Source organism: Accipiter gentilis, chromosome 3 (assembly GCF_929443795.1).
Source record: "Accipiter gentilis chromosome 3, bAccGen1.1, whole genome shotgun sequence".
NCBI lineage: Eukaryota > Metazoa > Chordata > Aves > Accipitriformes > Accipitridae > Astur > Astur gentilis.
This window is the reverse complement of record NC_064882.1, coordinates 4,602,028-4,622,889: the sequence shown is the minus strand read 5'-3', so window position 1 is coordinate 4,622,889 and position 20,862 is coordinate 4,602,028. Positions and strand designations below refer to the sequence as shown.

Here is a 20,862-nt window from a genome sequence, read left to right as displayed (position 1 = left end):
TCTGTTCCTTGTCAAATCTCGTGCCAGTTTGGTAGTTAATGTTGACTGTCTGAAATTAAAAGAATTCTCTGCAACGTATCGCTTCTGACCACCAGCTCAGGTGGAGGCAGAAATGTGACTTTTGGCCTGCCAGTATACAAGCAAATTGGAGTTTTAATAACTTTAATTGTATGCAACTGGAAGACTGATGAAATTTGAAATACTGTCGTGCCCTGGGGAAGCAGCTGATTATTCTTGATTTTATATGCAAATATTTTGGCATGACCAAAACTAGAAGTGGAGTCACTACTAGCAGCATCAATGCTTTAAAGTTGTGTGTAAAATTAAATATCTATTCCTCTAGTAGTTATTCAAGTTTGCATTTGTGGTTGAGACAAACATTCCAGGTGACTGATACATTCTTTCTTAATTTTTACTGCTGTCCTTAAAGTTAGAATGAAAACAGCTGCTTTGATGGTTCCTTTTCATCACCTTAGTAACAGAGAAACACAAGTCTCCTGCATTAGTTCTGTATTAAAGACTAACTGTTGTTGACTGTGACATTGAAAATACTCTTTACTCAGACTATGGCTTTATATTATGCTTTCTGTGGTTAAGACATTTCTGCTTGCCCCGACTGCCCTTTCTGTGGAGAGGTTTATTACCCGTTAGGAATGCCAGTGCAGCGGTGTCTGTGGCCACTCTCCAGATGCAGTCACAGAAATCTTGGTTCTTCCCTTGCTTCAGTCCTTTTGAATTTTTTGTTTTGCTTGTTTTATGTCTTTAAATGTAGGTTGTCTTTTACTCCCAGTGGTGCAGGAGGTCAGAATGCTCACCTGAGTAATGGGGAAGTGTTTAACCCATACATCTGTGGCAATGTTTGTGTAGTTGGTGAACCAAATTGGTGGATTTAAATAAATTCAGCTGTGGCTTCAAGATTTATCAACAGATTTTATACTAGTCTCATAGGTTGCTTTCAGCAAGGCCCAGCTGTGGTGTTGGTGCATTTCAGCCATTTCCCACAGAAAAAAAAAAATCCTGAAGTTCATCATAATTGTTATCTCCATGATCCCTGCAATTCACACTTCTTGGGTGGATTTGCATTCTCATCCAGTCATCTGCCAGTTCAAATAAGCAAGTTTGATCCCTTCACCAGCTACAGGTAAATGGAAAAGTATCTTCCTCCATCCAGAATAAAACAGTGACTGAAAAGACAATAAAAAAAAATTACACTTTTATGCTTCATGGTTACTTCTTGACTAGAAATTAGAAGCTTATATTTAGACACATGTTTACAGGTTACTTCTATCTTTCTCGGAGTCATTAGGTACTGACTGCTATGAAGGCCGGGAGATGGCATTAACTGAGATCAAACCCTCTACCTGTTTTTGTTGTTTTTTTTCCTGTTTGCACTTGTAATGGTAGAAGTAGCTCTATTAAATACCCAGAAAGAAAAAGTTACTGCCTTTTAAAGTTACGAAATTTCGTAAGTTAGTAACAATTATCCTATAAGGGGTCAGGGTGGGGGGAAGGTTAAACATCTGGGACTATGTCACTAGGAATAATTCTTCCTTCTGTAAACAGTGGAATTCTTTAGAACTATGTATTGTGATCTGAATTAAATACACTTAAATGTTTAGAGGAAGGGTTTATAAAACATCAGTGAAGGGACACTTCAGTGGCCATAGGGCCTGGCTTGGGACAAGGGTAACCTAAGTTAAATTTTGTCTTCTGTGAGGGCAGTTATCTGTAGGCAATTACCTGCTCTTTGCTTCCATTCTCCATTTGTGAAATTCTGTTTGAAAAAAAAAAAAAAGCCTTCCTTACATTACGTTGTAAGGAACCATATATACATTTTAGATAGACGCTGTAAGGAACCATATATACCTTTTAGATAGCCTTTTAGTAACTTCAACTCAACTAGTGCTCTGTTGCTCCTGCTTGGGAGGTTGGATCAGCTCAGTGCTTTCCTTTCTGTTCACAATATGCTTTTCTGTCGCTAACGACTCCATGGAGATACGGCGGTGCAACTTCTCAGTCATGAACAGAGTTCTTCCGAATTCTAGACTGAGACTGCCTAGCAAGTGAATCTATGGTTTCCTGCATATGATCTGTCAAACAAGTCTGGATCACAAGAGGACTGTTCTAGAATCATAGGAAGACTGCCTGTCTGTTTAGCATGAAAGGTAGAAGCAAGTCTTTAGTTTCTGTTGGGGTTTTTGGTTTGGGTTTTTTGGGTATGTTCTGGGCTCTGTTGTTAAACAGAGAAGGTACCTAACCATGGCTCTAGAAGCCTTGACACAAAATCTGAAAACAAACCTAATGTGCTTGCAGAATATCAAACTCTGCTCTCCCACACACACAATTTTCCCAAAGGACCACCTCCACAGCAGCTTGCATAATAAATAACTTGCAGCATACATGCTCTGAAGATCAATAGGTTTAATCTGTGTCAAACTAGAAGTAAGAACTTGCAATACAGGGCCCTGCAGAGAACACGCTGCAGTCATCCTTCAAAGGTGTAGGGAAATGTTTCAGAAGAGCCGATGAAAAGAGAAAGTTTGGCAGCGGCTGGATTTTGCTGGTTTTGATGTGGTTCTTCATCAGTGTTTTCTGGAATGCTAGCAACCTGTGCTGCCATGTAGTAGTATGTTGCTGTAGATGGTTTTCTGCACTTCCTACCACTTAAAGGGTTGACTTAAAATGCCATTCCTTACCCTTCAGCTTAAAAAAAAGGCATAAATAATGGTAACAAATTTCTCAGTGGTGATCCCTTTGCCAAAAGCACTGGGTAAAATGCATTGTTTGGCACCAACCCTAGAGACCACAGGGTAAAAAACAGTGAAAATGTGTATGTAATTCATAAGGAAATATCAGTGATGATCAGCATCTTCTTGTTCACTTCCCCATCCTGTCTGCTTCTGTTGTTGTATACATATAAATTTGTTACCTCATCAATACCCTTATCTCTACATGCCGAGGGGAAAGAAATAAGAGTACAGCCAATATAGAAAAATAAGAAATTGATGTATCCAGAGCCTGGGATATACTCTTCCAAGGTCCAAGTTTATGTATCTACCAACATAAATGGTGTAGTTCATGTTTTGCTTCCCAGTGCAAGTCAATGCAAAAAGGGTTAAAGGTCTGAGATGACCAAACGTGTGGTTGGTAGCCCTGAAGAAGGTTATAATCATTACTTCAAAATGTATCTTTGGGCAATTATTTCAGATATAAACAATATGTTGCATTCTGAGAAACATGATATTTTGGAAGGCGGAAGCTATTTTGCAGGCCTTTCTATGAAGATCAGTTGTGGCATATGGCCAATATGTCAGCCTCCACAAAATGAGATCCAACAAGTTTTCCCTTGCTTACCGTTTTATCTTAGTTTGAGTTTTAACTCTTACATCAGATCTGTAACAGAGGTGAAATTGCTAAGGGAATAATAAGTAGGCAAGCAAAGGAATATGTATGTTAATTCTTCTGTGGGGATATAATTTTTCTTATTTAAATAAAATGACTCCAGACTGCATTTGTTAAGATCCTTCAATTAAGAAGTTAATAAAGCTAGAGTATTTTAATAGCTTGCTTTGCCAGCAAAATGTTTTTGTATGCATTCGAAGAGTCTTATTTAGGTCTGATAACACTATTTTTTTGATATTGTACACTGGAGAAAATAGGTCATCTGCAGTGAAAGTGTTAACCCAGGTAGCATTCTCACGATGGTAACAACAAGGTCTTCCTTTCTCATTGGAGGGAGGAAGGAAGGAAATAAATTGAATTATTATTATTAAAGTTGTTTTACTGTCACAACTGATCATACACAAGAAGTTCTTCTGCTATTAAACTTCTACATTTGTGCTTTATTTATATGTAACTTACTTGACTAATAAACTGTATTTGTAGGTGAGATGAGTGAAAGCCGAGCAAAGAGAGTTCGAATCAAGGAAGTCGACGGCTGGACTCTAAGGATACTTATTGATTATATTTACACTGCTGAAATTCAAGTTACAGAAGAAAATGTGCAGGTAAGAGTGAGAATGTTTTCTGGAACAAAAGAAATGTACTATGCAGAGTCATTGATTTTGTCAGTGTGGTTCAACTCTGACATGGGAAATCTCATCTGCAAACCAGAATTTTTTCAGGCCTTGTGCTTACAAAGCAAGTAGTCGTGCTGTTTCAATTCTGGGTCAAATTCAAATTCAAAGTAAATGAAGAGTCAGATGACTTTAATGGGCTTTGCAGCCAAACCTTATGTAATACAGTAAAATAGATGGTCTACTCTGCCTAAAATTAATGCTGTGAACCACCTCTGTACCACCCCCTCTCTGATACTTAAGTGCAAGGTATATAAACAAAGTAGATTTGCTCCTAAATGTGAAACCATATTCTCCAACTAAGCTATTATATTTGTTTTAATATTATTTTTTTTTCTGCTAGCATGGAGAATAAAGTACTTTCTCCTGCTCAGTCTCTGTACCTTGCCAGTGGCCAGTTGTGCAGAAATTTTTATCTTCTGCTGGGTTTTTTGTTGGTTTTTTTGTGTTTTGTTTTTTTTTTTTAAATCAACCAATATCTAGCATGAAGGTTTTGCCCATCCCACACAGAGCTAATAAGTTTTCCTGATTGGCTGTACCTTAAGCTGAAACTTCAATTAGAGTAAAATAAACACAGGCTTAGAAAACATAGCTTCCTGTCTTTAATGTTTTCTAACCACAAATCCTGAAGATGGCCAGAGTAGATTTTCCTTCCACTATCTTTTGAGATTTAGCATAGATGTTTGGCAAGTTTAAAACTAGTTGCGTATCAGGTGGTATATTTAATTCTCATGTTTTTTCTTATTGCTGCTATGCCTTTGTTTCTGCTCTTGCCCAATGCCAGATTACTAGCAGTTATTTTGCTGTGTTTGCAGGGGACAAAACCATGGTGCTTTATTTGGCATTGAAAATTTCTGTTGCAATTGTGTATTCTGAAATTAATTGCTTTTATTGGGCATTAGGCTGAAGTTAATAGCTTTTTATTGGCTTCTGAATCCAATGGGGTCACTGCTAGTTTTAGCCATGCTTGATCGAAGGCCTAGAAATGAGAAATATTACCAACTTAAAACAATATATCCTACTAATAAACCTTCCAGATCTTAGGTTATACCATAAATCTTTTAATTCTGCAAGATAAATTTCTTGTCACCTACTTCTTAAGGAATGGTTTACTTCTGCTCTAAGGATGGGTGTAGGTAGCGAAACAACTGTCTGAAATTGTGTTATATCTTGCCAATCTGGTGGTTGCATAAATCTCTGTATCACTGTGCAAGACTTTGGGCAACATCCAGAGGTGTCAGAGATTCCCTAATAGACTTCTTACTTGATCCTGCTGCCTTTTCATCTTTAAAGCAGGGGTGTCTTGCTGACACACCTTAATGACCTTAATCTTGTATTTTTAATCCATAATATCAGACTGGACTTAACAGGCAGCCAACTGTGTTTTGGCTGTAGGTGCTGCCTAGGAAGATGCATTTTAGCCCATCGTTGGCAATGCTGACTCGTCTGTGTTTATGGGGAGGAAAAGTCAGTGTTACATTTATTCCTCATACTCATTAAAGGCCACAATTCTCCAGGTTTAAAGCTCCTGAGTCTGATAGGGCTTTCATTTTCACAGCTCCAGATTACCTATCTGAAGATATATCTGATGATGTTGGGGATGGAAATATAAATAATGTGGCGTGGTGGGTGATATTACAGGTTTGTGGTTACTTGACTACTGAGAAGACAGTTGAGCTTTTAAGTGGAGTTCAATTTATTGCAATATAGTTGCACTTTAATGTTGATACTGAAAATACTTATAATATGACTGGTAATGAATGTAAAGCTATTCTTACTTTATCACTTTCATCCTTTTTGCATTATTACTACTAGATATATAGTGTTTATTTGCATTATGGCAGAACCAAATGATATGGATAAAAATGAATACACTGATGGAAGTCCTTTTCCTTAAATCTGAAAGCCAGGGAGGGAAAATTGTTACTGTGAATTTCTGGAAACTTAGAAATGCAGCGCAGACTGTTAGGCCTTGGTTAAAACTTTATTCTCTCAATAAACGTGTTGCATGGTCTTGAGATTAATTCTAGCTCTCAATACCTTGTCTATATGACAGGAATAAGTATTGCTAGAAGGTATTGTGAAAATTCAGTACTGGTTAAGAATTTATCTTGTAGGAGTACAGAACCATGAAAACCTAAGATGCCGTGTAATATTGTCTCAACTTTTTTTATATTTGGACTAATGTGTTAAACTGGAGCTTCAGCTTCCAGGTAGCCCGTTACGATTCTTATTCTGATACCCTTGGTGGGACTTCAAGTGCATTATTCTGTCTCTTCAGGTTATACATAGTAAGAATAGGTATTGAATTAATTTCTAATATGTGATACAATGTTTGAAAAGGGTGTGAGCGCTTCATGCTTAAGTAATGTAGAATTGCCAAGTACTCTTTGGTATTAAAATAGCTAGGTTGTATATTTATGAAAACTAATTATAAACAAATACTTAATAGTATAGCCAAGCTTACTGGTCTTTCTCGGGAGGTAGCTTTACTATGAGCTTCTTTCATTAGTATCTTGCTTGATCTAGATGCAGACAGGAGATTGCATCCTCGCTGTGCCTTTGCAACTTTTGAGTAAGAGCTGTTCCTTTCTGCTCCCCACTGTCGTGTTGTCTCTTGTATGTTTTGAGGTGTGTGTGTGGGGGGGTGTGTGTAGAAAAGTCAGGTGTGTTTCTCCTCAATCATTGATTACACATTCATTTAGTGCATAAACTATCAACACGGGAGGCCCTCAGCACTGGTTGTTATCACTACGTTAGTTAAATACAGAAGGACATTTGTTCTTTTCTTCAGTTCTTGGTTCAGTATGTTCCCCGCAGCCTCCAACAGTAAGATAGCTGGTATATGAATGTGTACATTCTTAGTTTTCTTCCAGTATTTGTCCTTCATTTAGAATGAGTTATTTTATCATTCATGTCTAATGGCATTCACTTCGCATAATGCTATACCAGTGTTTGTCATATTTACATATTATGTCACGTTTTCCTGCATTCTCAAGTCTCTGCTCTTATTTTTTCTTTTTTTTTTTTTTTTTCCCAAAATTAAATTAAATGTCAGACTTAATGCAATATCACATTTTTCATGTTTTAAGAAGGGAACATTAAAGTTAATGTTTTCAGAAGGCAAATCAACTTTCTTGCACATCAGATTTTTTCAGTTTCCATACAGGTATTAACTACACAGTGCACAATGTGGGAGAGCTAGTTACTATAAGAAGCTCATGCATGAGTAACTCTCCCACACTCTGCGTATGCATTTCAGTACGTATTTAGTCAGCCATACACCTAGGGCCTCTGCTGAGCACAAATATATTGGAGAAGAAATTCCTGCAGTTGTTTGCTGACTGTGGATTTGTTACGGGCTTTAGAGGTCAGCCTGATACAGGGTGAGTGGGATGTGATTAGGGTAAACATGGGATAATGTTGGTTGTGTTCCTTTCCAATTCCCTGCTACAGTAGTCTGTGCCTGTAGCTGTGCTGATACAGCTGTTTACTGGACTGCTTTATAAACTGAATCACTGAACTTGCATAAAAAACCCCAACAACACAACACTTCTTTCTGCCCCGCACCCCCTGGCATTTATTTATTATTTTTTTTTAATTATTCTTAACTTGGATCACTTTGAGGATCTGGTTTATAACATGGGCCCGCTGGTTGTTGTGTTCACACAATACTTTGGGTTAGTGTATTGAAGTGTGGGAACATACACTTGTGTTGGGAGTGGACATTTCCCTGCTGCCAGGGGAAAACATTGCATGTAGCTTCACTTTGGACATGAGAACTTGCAAGTGATCATCATGCAATGGGATAAGGAACTTGTGGTGCCTCTTATAATGCCAGTTTGAGTGGTTTGTTGTTGTAAATATTTATGCTTTTTAGCATCATACTTCTAATAAACCAGAACCAGCAGAAGTCATTATCTCGTTTATAGGAGTCAATAAGTTTAGTAGGCAAGACTTAAGTTTCACACTGGAAACTATCTGTTATGAAGAGGTGCCAATTTGTGAGTCTGTTTTCAGAGTAGAGCCACGTGTTAAAACTGGTTTCAATAAAAAATTAAAGAAATTGATTATTTTCCTTTTGGAGAAATGTTCAATTATCTTTTAAAACTCAGCAATAACAGAAAAGAATGGCCTACTGCAAATCTTGTAAACTTGCATCTGATTTGGGGATGGGAGGGCAGGGGAGGAGAAGAATGATGCATACAAGTAATTTTAAAAATGTTTGAAAGAAAAATGTAGAATATCTTTTGAAGAGACCATTACACAGAATAGAATGCAGAAGAATGAATAATCCAGACTTGTTTCTGTTGAGGAGGACAAAAAACCCCAACAAACCACCAAGGAGTAGATATTAGTTGTAATAAAATATAGTAAAAATATGTGCCATCAGTAATATGAAGTCCTCTTAAACATAAGGTCTACATTTACCATGCCTAATCTTTACTGGATACTAATTTAAAGCAAAAATAAAATTCTGCACAGCATGTAACGTTCCTTATTTGTTGTTCTGCTGAGCACTAGGATAAACTCAGATCAAAATATTCGGAGTAAATTGTATTATATTTAGAAGTGGTCTGCTTACAATTCACCACGTGCAGTTTTATGTGGGTGGGACTTGTGATCTCTGTTTAGGGGCTACTAGTTTCTTCTGAAACTTGTATTACCAGAGTACCAGATTTGGTAACAAAGGGGGTTTTTCATTGTTTTGTTTTTCCCTTGTGCCTGGTCTCATGATGGTTTCGGATACCCTCCTTCAGTACCCTTTCCACTAAGGGACAGGTACATCAGTTTACAGGAGATTAAGGGTGTTCAGGATCACGACAGTTCCACGATTACCTGTTTGACAACTTACTACTGCACATCAGCTGAACAACAGCAGCTGCTTGTGTGTGCTTTTAGCCTGAAGAAAATGTAAAATCACTAAGTATAGGCCAGTTTGTAAGACTCATCGCTTAACATTTGCCACAGTCTTTGAGCATTTATGTGATCAAATTACTATAGCTTAAATTCCAGTAATCTTCAGAGCCATACTGTCTTTGTATCTGAGCTGAAAGTCCAAATACTCCTAGGAATATTTTGATGCTTGTCAAGCTTTATCCTCAAGAGATGTATTTTGTGTATACGAACTGATGACTAAACTAACAGTCTTTGTACGAGTTAGCAGCACTGTGATGTGTAAAGAACATAAAGCATGTTTTTTTGAAACTAGTTTCATTTTAGATACCTAACTTGGAATGTTTTTCAAGTTTCTAAAGCCTACCAATAAATTATACCTTTGAACACTAAAGAGCATCTCCTTTCCTTTATTGGATCAAAAGATGTACCTTACCTTTCAAAGGGGTATATTCAGTTTTCTTTATGAACGTAGGAAATTTTCTGGTTTAAATGGGGTAGACTTTTCCTTTTTAGAACTAAAGGCTGACTGTCCTTTACAAATGTGTGATTGGGCATGGTAAGAGGAGAGAGTTCATTTCAGTACTTGAACAGACGTGCATTCTGTGTCCTGGAAGTATGCCTGCTGCTGTGTAAGTGGGTGGGAGAGATAAAAGAAATATTTATTCAACTGAACTGAATGCTGTGAAGCTTTCACTGGATCTTATCATACAGTAGGTCCTGTTTTAAATATAACATTATATATATACTTTATATATATATATAAAAATGCTTTGAGATAAATTAATGCTGAAATTGCTTCCACTGGAACTTGGCTGTTCTCCTTCACAGAGCCTATGAAGTAGATGCCTGGAAAAAAATGCTACACTTGATTTAGGAACCTAAAAGGGCAGGAAGGGAATAAGTTTGATCTTGATGAAATTGCAGATGTGCCTCCGTAGCCACCTCTTCTTTGAGGACTTTTTGATAATCGGGGAAAGTGAATCAGCTTAAGTGAAAGTATATCTTGAAAAGAGGGAGTGCTGGGTAGGCTGGATCTGGGCAATTACAGCCCTATTGGTCATGATTAACACCTTGCATGACACCAAGAGACCAACAGATAGTTAATATAGGTCCAGTACCTCCCTAGTTGTGCACTCTACTGAAATGCAGGGCTCATAAGAAGAGTTTATCCTGAATTAACAGCAATCACTGAATGGTTTTCAAATAGACTATTGTGCTAGACAGTGCAGTTTGGTGATGACGGTGTGGGTAGTGATAGCAATTTTTCTGGCTGGAAGCAGTCACAATCTTCTAGCAGATGCAGGTAACTTAATAAAACTATTACTGCTGTACCACAGGTTAAGTTCGGCATCCCTTAAGTTTGCAGGCTGGTTGTTGATAAAGGCCTTTTGCTTACTTTTATTTGTCTCTACTGACCACAATTGCCTGGTTATTAATTGAATACAGTTTTGAGTTCCTAGATGTATGTTTTAAGCCAGTGAGTTTTTTCCCCACCCACAGTTCTTTGTACACTATCCTCTTGCATCTCCACAGTAACTGGACAGCTACTTCTTACAACTTTTTCATCTTGGTTTAGCTTCCAAAGTCTTTCCTGCGATACATCGCCAGTTGCATGTTTGGTGCTGGAGACAGAATACTGGGCCATGTGAATATCCTTCTGAGCCGGTTCCTTGCTTAACTCTGCATGCTCCTAAAGAAGAATCAAGTTAGGTCAGACAATACCAATACTATTGAAGATAAGTGATACTTCCCCCCCCCGATCTCTTTTTCTGAGTGAATGAGTTTAAGTTGTTCTCTTACTGTCCTTAAAAAAGTGGAGCAATATTGCACTGATTTCTCTGTCAATAGCTGCAGTAGATTTTTTTTAATGAAAATAATTCTGACTTTACATTAAAGTTTATAAATGTCGTTAACAGCATCTTTAGAGCTGAAATCTGTGAATCTGTATTTCCTGTGACTTAAATATAACTTGCCAGAAACTCTCAGCAAAGTATCCTGATGCAGCATATAGTTTTTTAGACAGACTGTTAGGCCAAGTCTTCATTAAAACTGTACAGCTATCTTTCAAGCTGTTCATATAGCTTTATTTTTCTGAGCTGATATTGAATTCTGATACCCAAATAATCTCTATAAGTTTAACTTTTTGGACAGATTTGGCTGATGACAATTGATGCAGTTGCTCAAAAATGGATTTTTCTCTCCATATAATGTTAAATAACATGAAATGTTAAATTGTCAAACTGCATAATTTTTCAGCACCATTCAAATGAAAATAGTCTTTGCACTGTGCTCTGATGCTTCAAATGGGCACAAATGAAATCTCGTTTAGATGTTTTGGCCTGTTAGGACTTGATAATCATCTTCCATGCCACAACAACTTGTCGCACCTGCCTCTGCAGCAAGTACATGTCTCAAAATTTTTTTAGCTGAAGGGTCAAGTGTTAAACCATATACCTTAGCTCTTTTATTACTTCTGTGAGTTTCTGTAGGTAGGGGAAGATTTGTCAAGATATGACTTTTACAAATGAGGTACAGGTACATAATTTCTCATCAGGTAAAAGCAGGTTATGCAGTTACAGCCAAAATTGTCAGCTGTATTAATTTTTAGATGAAATACAGTTGTCAAAAAGGAGTAATTAACACTTGTCTGTAACTGCTGCTTTAAGTATTGGACTTGGCACTTGGAATCAGGGGTAAAATTCAGGAATGCTAATACAAAATGCTGCTTCTCTGTCTTAAGAGCGCCAAGGCGTTTGAAGACTATGTGGTGCATCCCAGCTTGCAGAGCCACGCAGTTTCACTGATGATTTTCTCCACTGGTTTGTGGGTTATGCCCTTGTGAGAACATTTTGGGAAGGGAGGAAGGAGAAAGGTTGAAAGACAGCACTATATGTAGAGATCTTAAGGACAGGGTATCTCAACTGATGCTTTCGACTTTTTAATTGATGTGACAGTTTTAGTGTTCCTTTAACGATCTTTTATGTGAGAATTCTTGTAAAATATTTCCAGACAGCCCCTCCATGCCTTCAATATATGACGAGTAAGGTGCTAGTTATTGAACCCTGAGGTGACAGGTTACAGTCCTGCTTGTTTCTGAGGGAATTAAAATATTTATCATGATCTTCGGCTCCCTCATCTTCCATATCCTCCACCAATGGGTGTTTGCCGGACTCAGCTTCATTTTGAAACCATCATATTTCCACCATCATATTTCAGCTTACCATCACTTTTTATGTGGCCTTCTGTCTATAAACTCACTTTTTTCTTCGCTAATAGGTTTCAGGCAACTGCACTAATTCTTGAAAGCATGTTTCTTTACAGAAAGTGTTTTGTGTAATAGAGCTATTGAGTGTCAAAAGCTATTGGCAGTTGGTGATCTTATTTCCCTGACACAGATATTATGAAAGCTTTAGGAGGAGATGGAGTTCTTTATTGGATCATCGTATAGAGCTTTAAAAATAAACAAGCCTTTTGTCTTTCTGCTCATCTCCATCATGGCTGCAGTGGCATACCTACTAAATTCTGGAAGTTCTTGCAAATTCTGAAGTTGTATTCCGAGTCATTTAAGTTAAAATGTTTTATAAAACTGGCTCATCCTAATGACTTCATGATTAAAACTGAATTAAGAAGAATCAGTTAATCCTGACGTGTGTTGAAACCACTCTTTATATGGTAATCCAAACTTTCACTTTTATTCTTTTATGCCAGCACAGTTCTAATAATATCAGGGGCTTGCTGACACTGCAAAGAGGTACTTAAATCCAAGCTGACATGAGTTTCATTACTAACCCTATTCATAGAAACATGTTTAAGTCTTACTGGGCAAGAATTTAATGTTGGACTAAACAGTCTTATAGTATACTGTTTAATTGTGTGATGGAAGTGTACCAGTGGAGTACCACTGTGTTTTGCTATTGTATGTGTTTCACACATTAGGCCTTAAGCAACCATCTGGTTACCTCTTTTGACCCTTTTTTTTTTTTTTTTTTTTTTTATTTTAATAATGCGAGGGCACAACTAATATGTGGCTTAGCTGGAGGACAGACAGTGGCACACTTCTTGAATTTATATGCATTGTAAGACATGTCAGGTAACAGTAAATGATCTAATTTTTCCAGTGAAATAATCCTACTATGCATTCTTCATTTGCTTATACATGCCTGCCTGTCAGGAGAGTGAGTGTAGGAGGGAAGGGAAAAGAGGAGTATGATCTTTCTACAGTCATATTTTATTGTGAATACAAGCTTCATTAATTTGCGCTTTAAATGAGTAAGCTTCGCATAAAAGAGCTGCTGAACAAAATCCTAAGCAAGCAACTTTGTGGGGAAACTTAATATTTTGCTCTCTGTCAGTTTTTAAATGCGTACTGAATAGTATGTATTTTTCTCTAGTTTTTTTTCTGTAGCATAACTTTTGTGACTTTAGCTATTATGTTTATGCAAAGCAGAAACTGCCTGGTTTTGGGGGCACAATATTATGTGCATTGCAGAACAGATACGGCTACTACATTGTCACTCCCTTTTCTATGTTTATTTTTAAGACTGAGAAACTGCGGGTTTTGCTTTGGTTGAAGCTGTGTTCCAAAGCCTCACACCTGGCTGATGGACATTTGATGCCCTGCTTAAGGATTTCCTTTTCTGATTTAGCTTACTTGGACATGTGCCAGAAGGAAATCACACCATGTGCTTAACATGAGCAAAGTGTTAAGGGTTGCTGAATCTGGTAGCCTGTTAACAGCAAGGTGGTTGCAGCTCCATGTACCCAAGCTTCAGCTGGTAGTGAGGCTGAGCATGTATTTCCAGTAGGTACGTACACAATCACATGTATATAGCACATGTACACGCAGCCAGCCACACAGATCAATGCAGACAGAAACGCTCAGCTGTTGACTCGATTCTGTCTTGAGCTGGGCTGTCTTCCTAAAAAGTCTCTTGGACGTGTCTGTTCAACACCATCTTTTGCATTGTGGTGCTAGACCTAGAACAGACCTTCCCAAATAATGTTTTAAGGCAAGCTGAATAAATACAATTCATACTTCTTGGTTTAGGGATAAAATTCTTTACTATTCTCTCCCCTTGGTTATAAATGGTATGGTGAATTTCCAGGAGGTAGGTAGCAAAAGGAGTTTGCGGAGAAGGTAACTGCTGTTTCTGTACACCTGTAGCTTTGGTTAAGGCAGAGAGAAATATGGTGGGAGGACCATCAGAACCGGGAGAAGCAGATGTTGCACAGATATGGCAACTACTCTTTTTCCCTCTGTCCTCCAAGTGATGCTTTATTCACATTTTGCTAGCATTTTCCAAACTATGAATCTTTCTATAACATCTGGTTTTTTGCTATGGTTTTGCTGAATGGGAGATCCCAGAACTTTATTCATAAAGAAAATTGGGTAGGCAGAAGGGTATGAGCCTTGTTAGAATGAAAAGATACCTGAATAGAAATTTTAGCTGTTGTACACCAGCTTGTAGTTGCTAAAGAGAAATACATAAGGGAGAAACAGAACCAAGAATGAGCACAAGAGATAAAGATGAATCTAGAATGTGGATCAAAAGGTATGAGGAGTGAATTAAAATTGCCCCGAGGCTGCAAAAGACTGTCTTGGGCTATCAAATGCCAGTGTGTGTGGGAGGCAGAAAGTCTTGAACTTCTTCCAGAGAGAGACTGAGGTCTTATGGACTGAATCACAGATTTTCCCTGTCTTGGAATCTTTGTTCCTTCAGAAGGTGTTGGGGGGGGTGGGGGGTGGGGGTGGTAAAAACCACTTGTTTCTGCTTATTTGGAAGAGAGACTTCTGGGCAAAGGCAGTGAAGAGGTTTGTAGCTTGGCTGTGTCAGCATGGTCTAAGTAAGAGCCAAGGAATGAATCAGAAACTCATGGAGGAGGTGATGGGGTGAGACAGAAGTGGGGTTGAGGCAGGAGTACATTATAGAAGAGATACTGATCTGTAATCCTGCACTTCAGAAGCATGTGATTCTGATTACTGTGGGAGGTGAATGGGAAGTCACTGAGGGATTTAAACAGGCATGTTTAATTTAAATGATAAAAAGAATAAAGCACTTTTACTCAGCACTGCAGCTCTAAATATAACAGCTGTTCGTTTCCTGCATATTGTTTCTTTAATGACTGATTTAGAAGAGTGTGTAGGCTGCCAGAGCCACGCATGAGCAAGGTGCCAAAAACTAATTAAGGTTGAAAGTCACAGTTATGCCAATGGTCTGTGCAAGGTGCACCCTCTTACAGACAAGTGTAGGATTAGAGAAAGGGTCAAAAGATGAGGTGCCAAAGCAAATGAATAAGAATATCAGATCACTAGGGCAAATAGGATTTTATAGACATATATGTAAAAATAATTCTTGCATACCACCGGAGAAGAAACTTTGAAAGTGAGGTGGCTGAGACTGTATAAAAATGTTATATTCTCTAGCTGGCTATTCCTTGCAGTTTCAGCTCACGTTTTAGTAAATGAGTACAATGGCACTAGTGATCCTGAGCACTGGAGAGACTATCAAGGAATTTTTTTGTTAGTGTCAGGTACCATAAGGGAAGTTCAAACTTTCCATATGTTTTAGAATTCTATTTGAGTTGTGCATAGCTCCTAAAAACCTCCTGTAATTCTTTGAGTGGTCCAGAAATAACCATATCAAAGGCTTTTGAAAGTCAAGTTAGTTATAGTCCCTCCTAAATTGTCACATGATGAGCAATAAATAGAGCAAAAATCCCTAGGGAGCTCAGGAACAAGTAGGAATAAATAGTTGGTTTTCACTGTATCAAAATGGTTGTAATGTGTCACAAGCTTCCAAAGAAGGACAGATTTTCTTTAGTTTTGGAAAGTAGGTAGCAAAAGATGTAAGTGATAAACTGGTTTAAGGATTTATTTTTTTTCCTAAGACCAGACAAAAATAGAAAATTCTACTGCTTTCTAGCTAAGCTAGATGTTGGGCTAGCATGATTGCAGACCAAATTTAATGTTGGAAAGTGTAAAGTAATGCATGGAAAGAAAAATTTGAATTACTCCTACGTATTGCTATGTTTTACATTAACAGCTTTTCCTAGAATAGAATAACATACTGTAGTCACCTTAGAAAAACTTCTATTCATTGTGAAATAGTGGCTTTAAAAAGGAGTGTAAAAAAATGGCACAGCAGCATCTGTATGTCCTTGTATAAATCTGTATTCTCACCTGTAACACTCTGCTGGATGGTCTAAAATATGACAGGAATAGCATGCTTTGGGGCAAGGCTTAAAGCTGTTAGAGGCGTGGAAAAGCTATCATTTAAGAGAGGGCGAGAATTCAGGCCTTTTTTAGGTTGACTGTGAGATGACTAAACAAGGACTCTATTTTTGTTCCAATATCTATTTGTTTCAAAGGCTCCACATACCCTTTTTAAGGGTCAAAGAGCAATTTATTTACTTATGCTGAAAGAAAAATAAGCTTTTCTTTAGGATACCTAGAGAGAGGAGTACACAAAAACATCCATATGTGTACATACTAATGTTGTTATTACACTTAAACAGTGGGTGCCTAATGAATAGAGCCTGTTGCTGCAAAACGCGTGAGAGGAGCTGCCTAGGATGCAGAAGGTGAGCAGTGTGCTTTTTTCACTGCGCTGGTTGGTTTGGAAATGATTACCTGTGAATCTTGGGTTACCATTAGATAGGCTGTGTTTCAAAGCAGGTATTTTCACCCTGTAAGGTTTACCTCCCTAATTAGGTGAGAGCATATGAGGTCCAGGTCTGGGTTGGGTTCACCTGTTCCATTTTCCTTGATCCTAGGTTTCCTCTTCCCCTTTTCCTTGGAAGGGGGGAAGACAGAGGAAGGGATGGTGCTGATGGAAGCAGAGCAGTGCCGTGAAGCTTAATTTTGGTAAATACTGGGTTTAAGCACATATTGGAGAAGGGAGGAGGACATAATAGATTCTGTCTCAAGCCAGCTGCCAAACTTGCTTCCAGTGTGGCTGAGAGTGTGGAGGAGATCCCGGGCTGGTTGCAGCAGAGCTAGACAAAAACAGTTCTAAGAGCAAAATTTTTGCCATTTTTTCCTCTTTATCTTCTACCCCTCTCCTACTCTTAAAAGAAGCCTGCAACCCTGACCCACCAACCAGAACCATAGCCACCACCACAATCTCTTACTGTCCCCTTTCAAACCTGGAAGACCAGGCTTTTGTCCTGTTGCAGGCTTACATTTATTTACCTGCGAAGCACTGGACGCTGCCACTTTCTCTCAAGTGAAGTTTGGTTTTAACTAAAAATGCTGTTCTAAAAGGTAAGATGTATCCTTGTGCTTCAAGAGAAAGCTATCCCTTATGTTTCGAGGAAACATTCTCTGTTGTGACTGATTTACTCCAGACTGTGGGGTTTCATGCACTCTGATAGCAGATGAAGGTGGATGTTCCTGGACTACCTGGGGTGAATATACTATTGGTTTGGTCTAATCTGTAGTTATCCCTGTATTTTCATTATTAGCATGACTTAAGGTTGGTCTTGGAACTGTTTGGAAGTGCTCAGCTACTGTTTGGAAGTGCTCAGCTTCTACACCAGAAGGGTGTTTGCCTTCTAATAATAGGGTGGGAAGAACATGCAAATGGAAGAGCATGCAGAAGGAAACTCAGAGATTTTTTTTTTATTTTTTTTTCATGCAGTTGACTAGGGAAGCATGCATTGCTTTTTCTTGGAAGAAAGGGATTTTACCCATTATTTGAACAGACTTTTGAAAAACTTTTTGTTTTTGAAAAACTGTAAAGTTCTAGGCTAGCCTGGAAATTATTTTTAACTCTGTTTTATGGGCTAGCTTGGATTGGGATTCCATTATGAGAGGTATTACAGCAACAAGCTCTAAGTATGGTGTGGCCCAAAAGAATTTACAGACTTGAATAGACTATTTTAAAAAAATAAAAATAAAAAGGGGAAACAGAGATATGATGGCCAATGGGTAGGTCAGCTGTAATCAGGACTGAGATCACAACTTTTCTGATTTTAAAACCTGGTGCCTTCATCCTGCCTCACCAGGATGTGGTTGCCCTTTAACTAGACATTAAATGAATAAGAACTTTTGTATGTAAACTGCCTTCTCAGACTGAACAGCTTGTGCAACTTTTCTGAGTCTGTGATCTTTAAAATCATCATGCTGCCAGGCTGTGTTAGAGACTCTTCTCTGTCAAGTCAGATGAAAGCAGCTACTTTCGTCTCAGCTATGACCTTTACTGTAGGCATCCATGTATCTATTTCTGTGTATGACCATAAAGCTACCTGTGGCAAAACCTGAAAGACAGCCCTTGCCAACTTTAAGCGCAGAGGTCATTTGCTCATTTTAAGTGTTCTATGCAAATGAAAGTATGTGTGCCTGTCCACCTCCCTGTAAAATTCAAGGTGCTTATTATGAGTAAATTAAGCCACTTAAAGAAGAGACTCCATGTTTGACCTCTCTTACTGACACGTAGGTTCAGCAGTATGTTGCTACACATAAGATGAAATTTCTGGAAGCTGAATAAAGGCTATTTTGAAAATGTTTCTGTTTTCTGGTTATTGGTCATGCTTTAAATCATGAAACATATGTATTAAACCTTCACCTGAAAAAAAATTCAGATGGGAGGTTAGAGATGCCATTTGCTTTGGGGATTCTGTCCCTACATAGTTGAATTTTATAAGCACAACATCTAAATTAAAGTGATTATGAAATTTGTCACTAAGCCTAATGCCTTTTTTTAGGAGGTATTTCCCCTGTGACACCTCTAGAAGAATAGAAGTATGGTCTGCTGTAGGAAACTGAATGATAAGTAAAAGATTGTCTCAATAAAATATAAAAACATAACTGTAATGCTAAAACCTTGGAGTAATCAAATGTCTGAGTCCACTGAAGGGCCATTTGTTGCACATTAGAAGTTAATCTTGACACAGTTTTTTGTGTTGAAGATAAGCACCACGCACACAAAGCATTTCTATTTCATGCCATTTCTGTTGTCCTTAGTTCTTGGGTTTGTATTACTATAAAACTCAGCAGTATGGATGCATCTTCTGTACTAGAGAATGGGATAATAGAGAAATAAGAGGTTCACAATCTACTACCCCAGTTATGCTGCGATTTGTTTCGAGCACAGGCTTTAGGATTTTACAAATAGTGTTTCAATCCCTTTCTTTAAGATTGCCAGAAAATATGCAGTTATACCAGGAGAACACGCCTTGTTTGTTACAAGTCAGTCAGTCTGTAATGTAGAAAAAAAACCCCAACGAGCCAACAAGCAATTCCTTCCTCAATGCCCTCCCTCTCAGTTCCCCGCAAGTTGTCTTTTATACTCTAGGAAACATAGCATGTGAACATTTTGATTCTTTTGTCAGCCTTTTATGTCTTTAGTTTTAAGGAATATTTAAAAAATGTTTCTATCACAGTAATCTTGGGCATAACCAAACTCAGTGTATCTGTCAGTGGGGTCTGGTACTGAAGGTGTCAGATGTTTCGGGTAAATCCTATAGCTGAAGTACACTAGCTAAAAGCATTAGCTGATACAGCAGTTCTTTACATGGGTCAGCCTTTACAGAAAGATCGAAGACCACGTAGTGTGAGTTATGTTATCCTGCCTACTTAATGTTTTCAGCTTCTTTTAATCCTTCTGCAGGGGAGCTTTGTATAGTATTTGACTGGCTGGCACTTCAGCTCCCATAGTTAAAAGAATAAATTGTCCAGTTTCTGAATGACACAGTATCAGCAAGTGGCTTTGTTCAGACTCTAGTTAGTCTTGTCTAAATTATCCTGCCCCTAAGAAAATATGAAGGTATTTTTATGCAGCTGTATAATCTTTTAAGCACTGAATTACAGTATGATGAAGGATTCTGAGCTTTCACTTTAGATGACTTACTGTACATATACTTAAATTCAGTGACCAAACTTCAAATCGAAACCTCTGTTTCTATCAAATCAAGATGTCTATGATTTTTTTTCACTCAAAGAAAAATCTAAAATTCTAACTAAAATTATTTTAGGTTCAAGAATGTTTCACTCCAAGTGAGACAATGTTTCCTTTCTATTTCCAGTATCTTTTAACAGAAGAAGAGGATATGAAAGGCTAAGCTCATGACTGTTAACAAAAATAATCATCAGAATAGAAAATCAATCTGTCTCACTTGTGTGGAGGCTTAAGCCAAAATGTGCTGATACATGGTGGTTAGGGCACTGTTCTGGTAGAGAAGATATAGGAGAACCCTCAAGCTAAACGACTGCATGGTTCTCCTTTGTAGACCAGATGGACACCATTAATTATAATGTATTACTTGATTAAAGTGACCCTTCTGTTACTTTGCTTCATGAATCTTGTTTCTGCACTTCAGCAACCCCTAATTGCATCCCAAATCCCTCCTAAAACTTCCACACCTACCTCTTTCAAAGAACCCCAAGAAAACTACAAAAAACCCTACCTCCACCCCAAATGTTGTAATTAGTAGTTCATTCAGAGTAATCTTCTAAGGTGGTATCTCTTCTAAAGCCAATTTTTGAGCAAATCAGTTACTTACTATAAATTGCGTGTCACTAACTGAAGTGGACTCTTAAGTACAGATTATGATGCTGGTTAAAAAGCAAGTATGTAAACCAGTTACTTTTCCTTACATTCCATTTTAATCTGTCACACTGCTTTCCAAGTTGGGAGCTGCTTAGTATGTTGTCGATCATGTCAGTCATTCAAAATATTACATTATCATGATTATTTGCTGCTTTTCAGCTGAAACGGTGCTCTACAAATTTGTGTGTAGTACTAAGGGAATGTGAAGGAATAGGACTGTATCTTGATGAGCAGTCTGATTCCTTCCTCTGATACTATAAAACTGCCACCTGCATCCGACTTTTGATTGGTTGGGACTCATTAAGCTAAAGGATAAATTTATACATCCAAGTCTTTAC

At 38.0% G+C, this 20,862-nt stretch overlaps 1 protein-coding gene across 6 annotated transcripts in view; it reads left to right on the top strand.

Annotated features, from left to right (window-relative positions):
• The window catches only part of KLHL2 (kelch like family member 2), a 59,623-nt gene that overhangs the window by 8,607 nt on the left and 30,154 nt on the right, over nucleotides 1–20,862 (top strand). For all 6 annotated transcript variants that reach the window (XR_007510125.1, XM_049833739.1, XM_049833715.1 and 3 more), the window contains one exon: nucleotides 3,886–4,007. Coding sequence is in view for 5 of the 6 variants with exons in the window: in XM_049833739.1 (XP_049689696.1) it covers nucleotides 3,886–4,007 (122 nt within the window). In the remaining variant the exon portion in view is untranslated. The remainder of the gene's footprint in view (nucleotides 1–3,885; nucleotides 4,008–20,862) is intronic.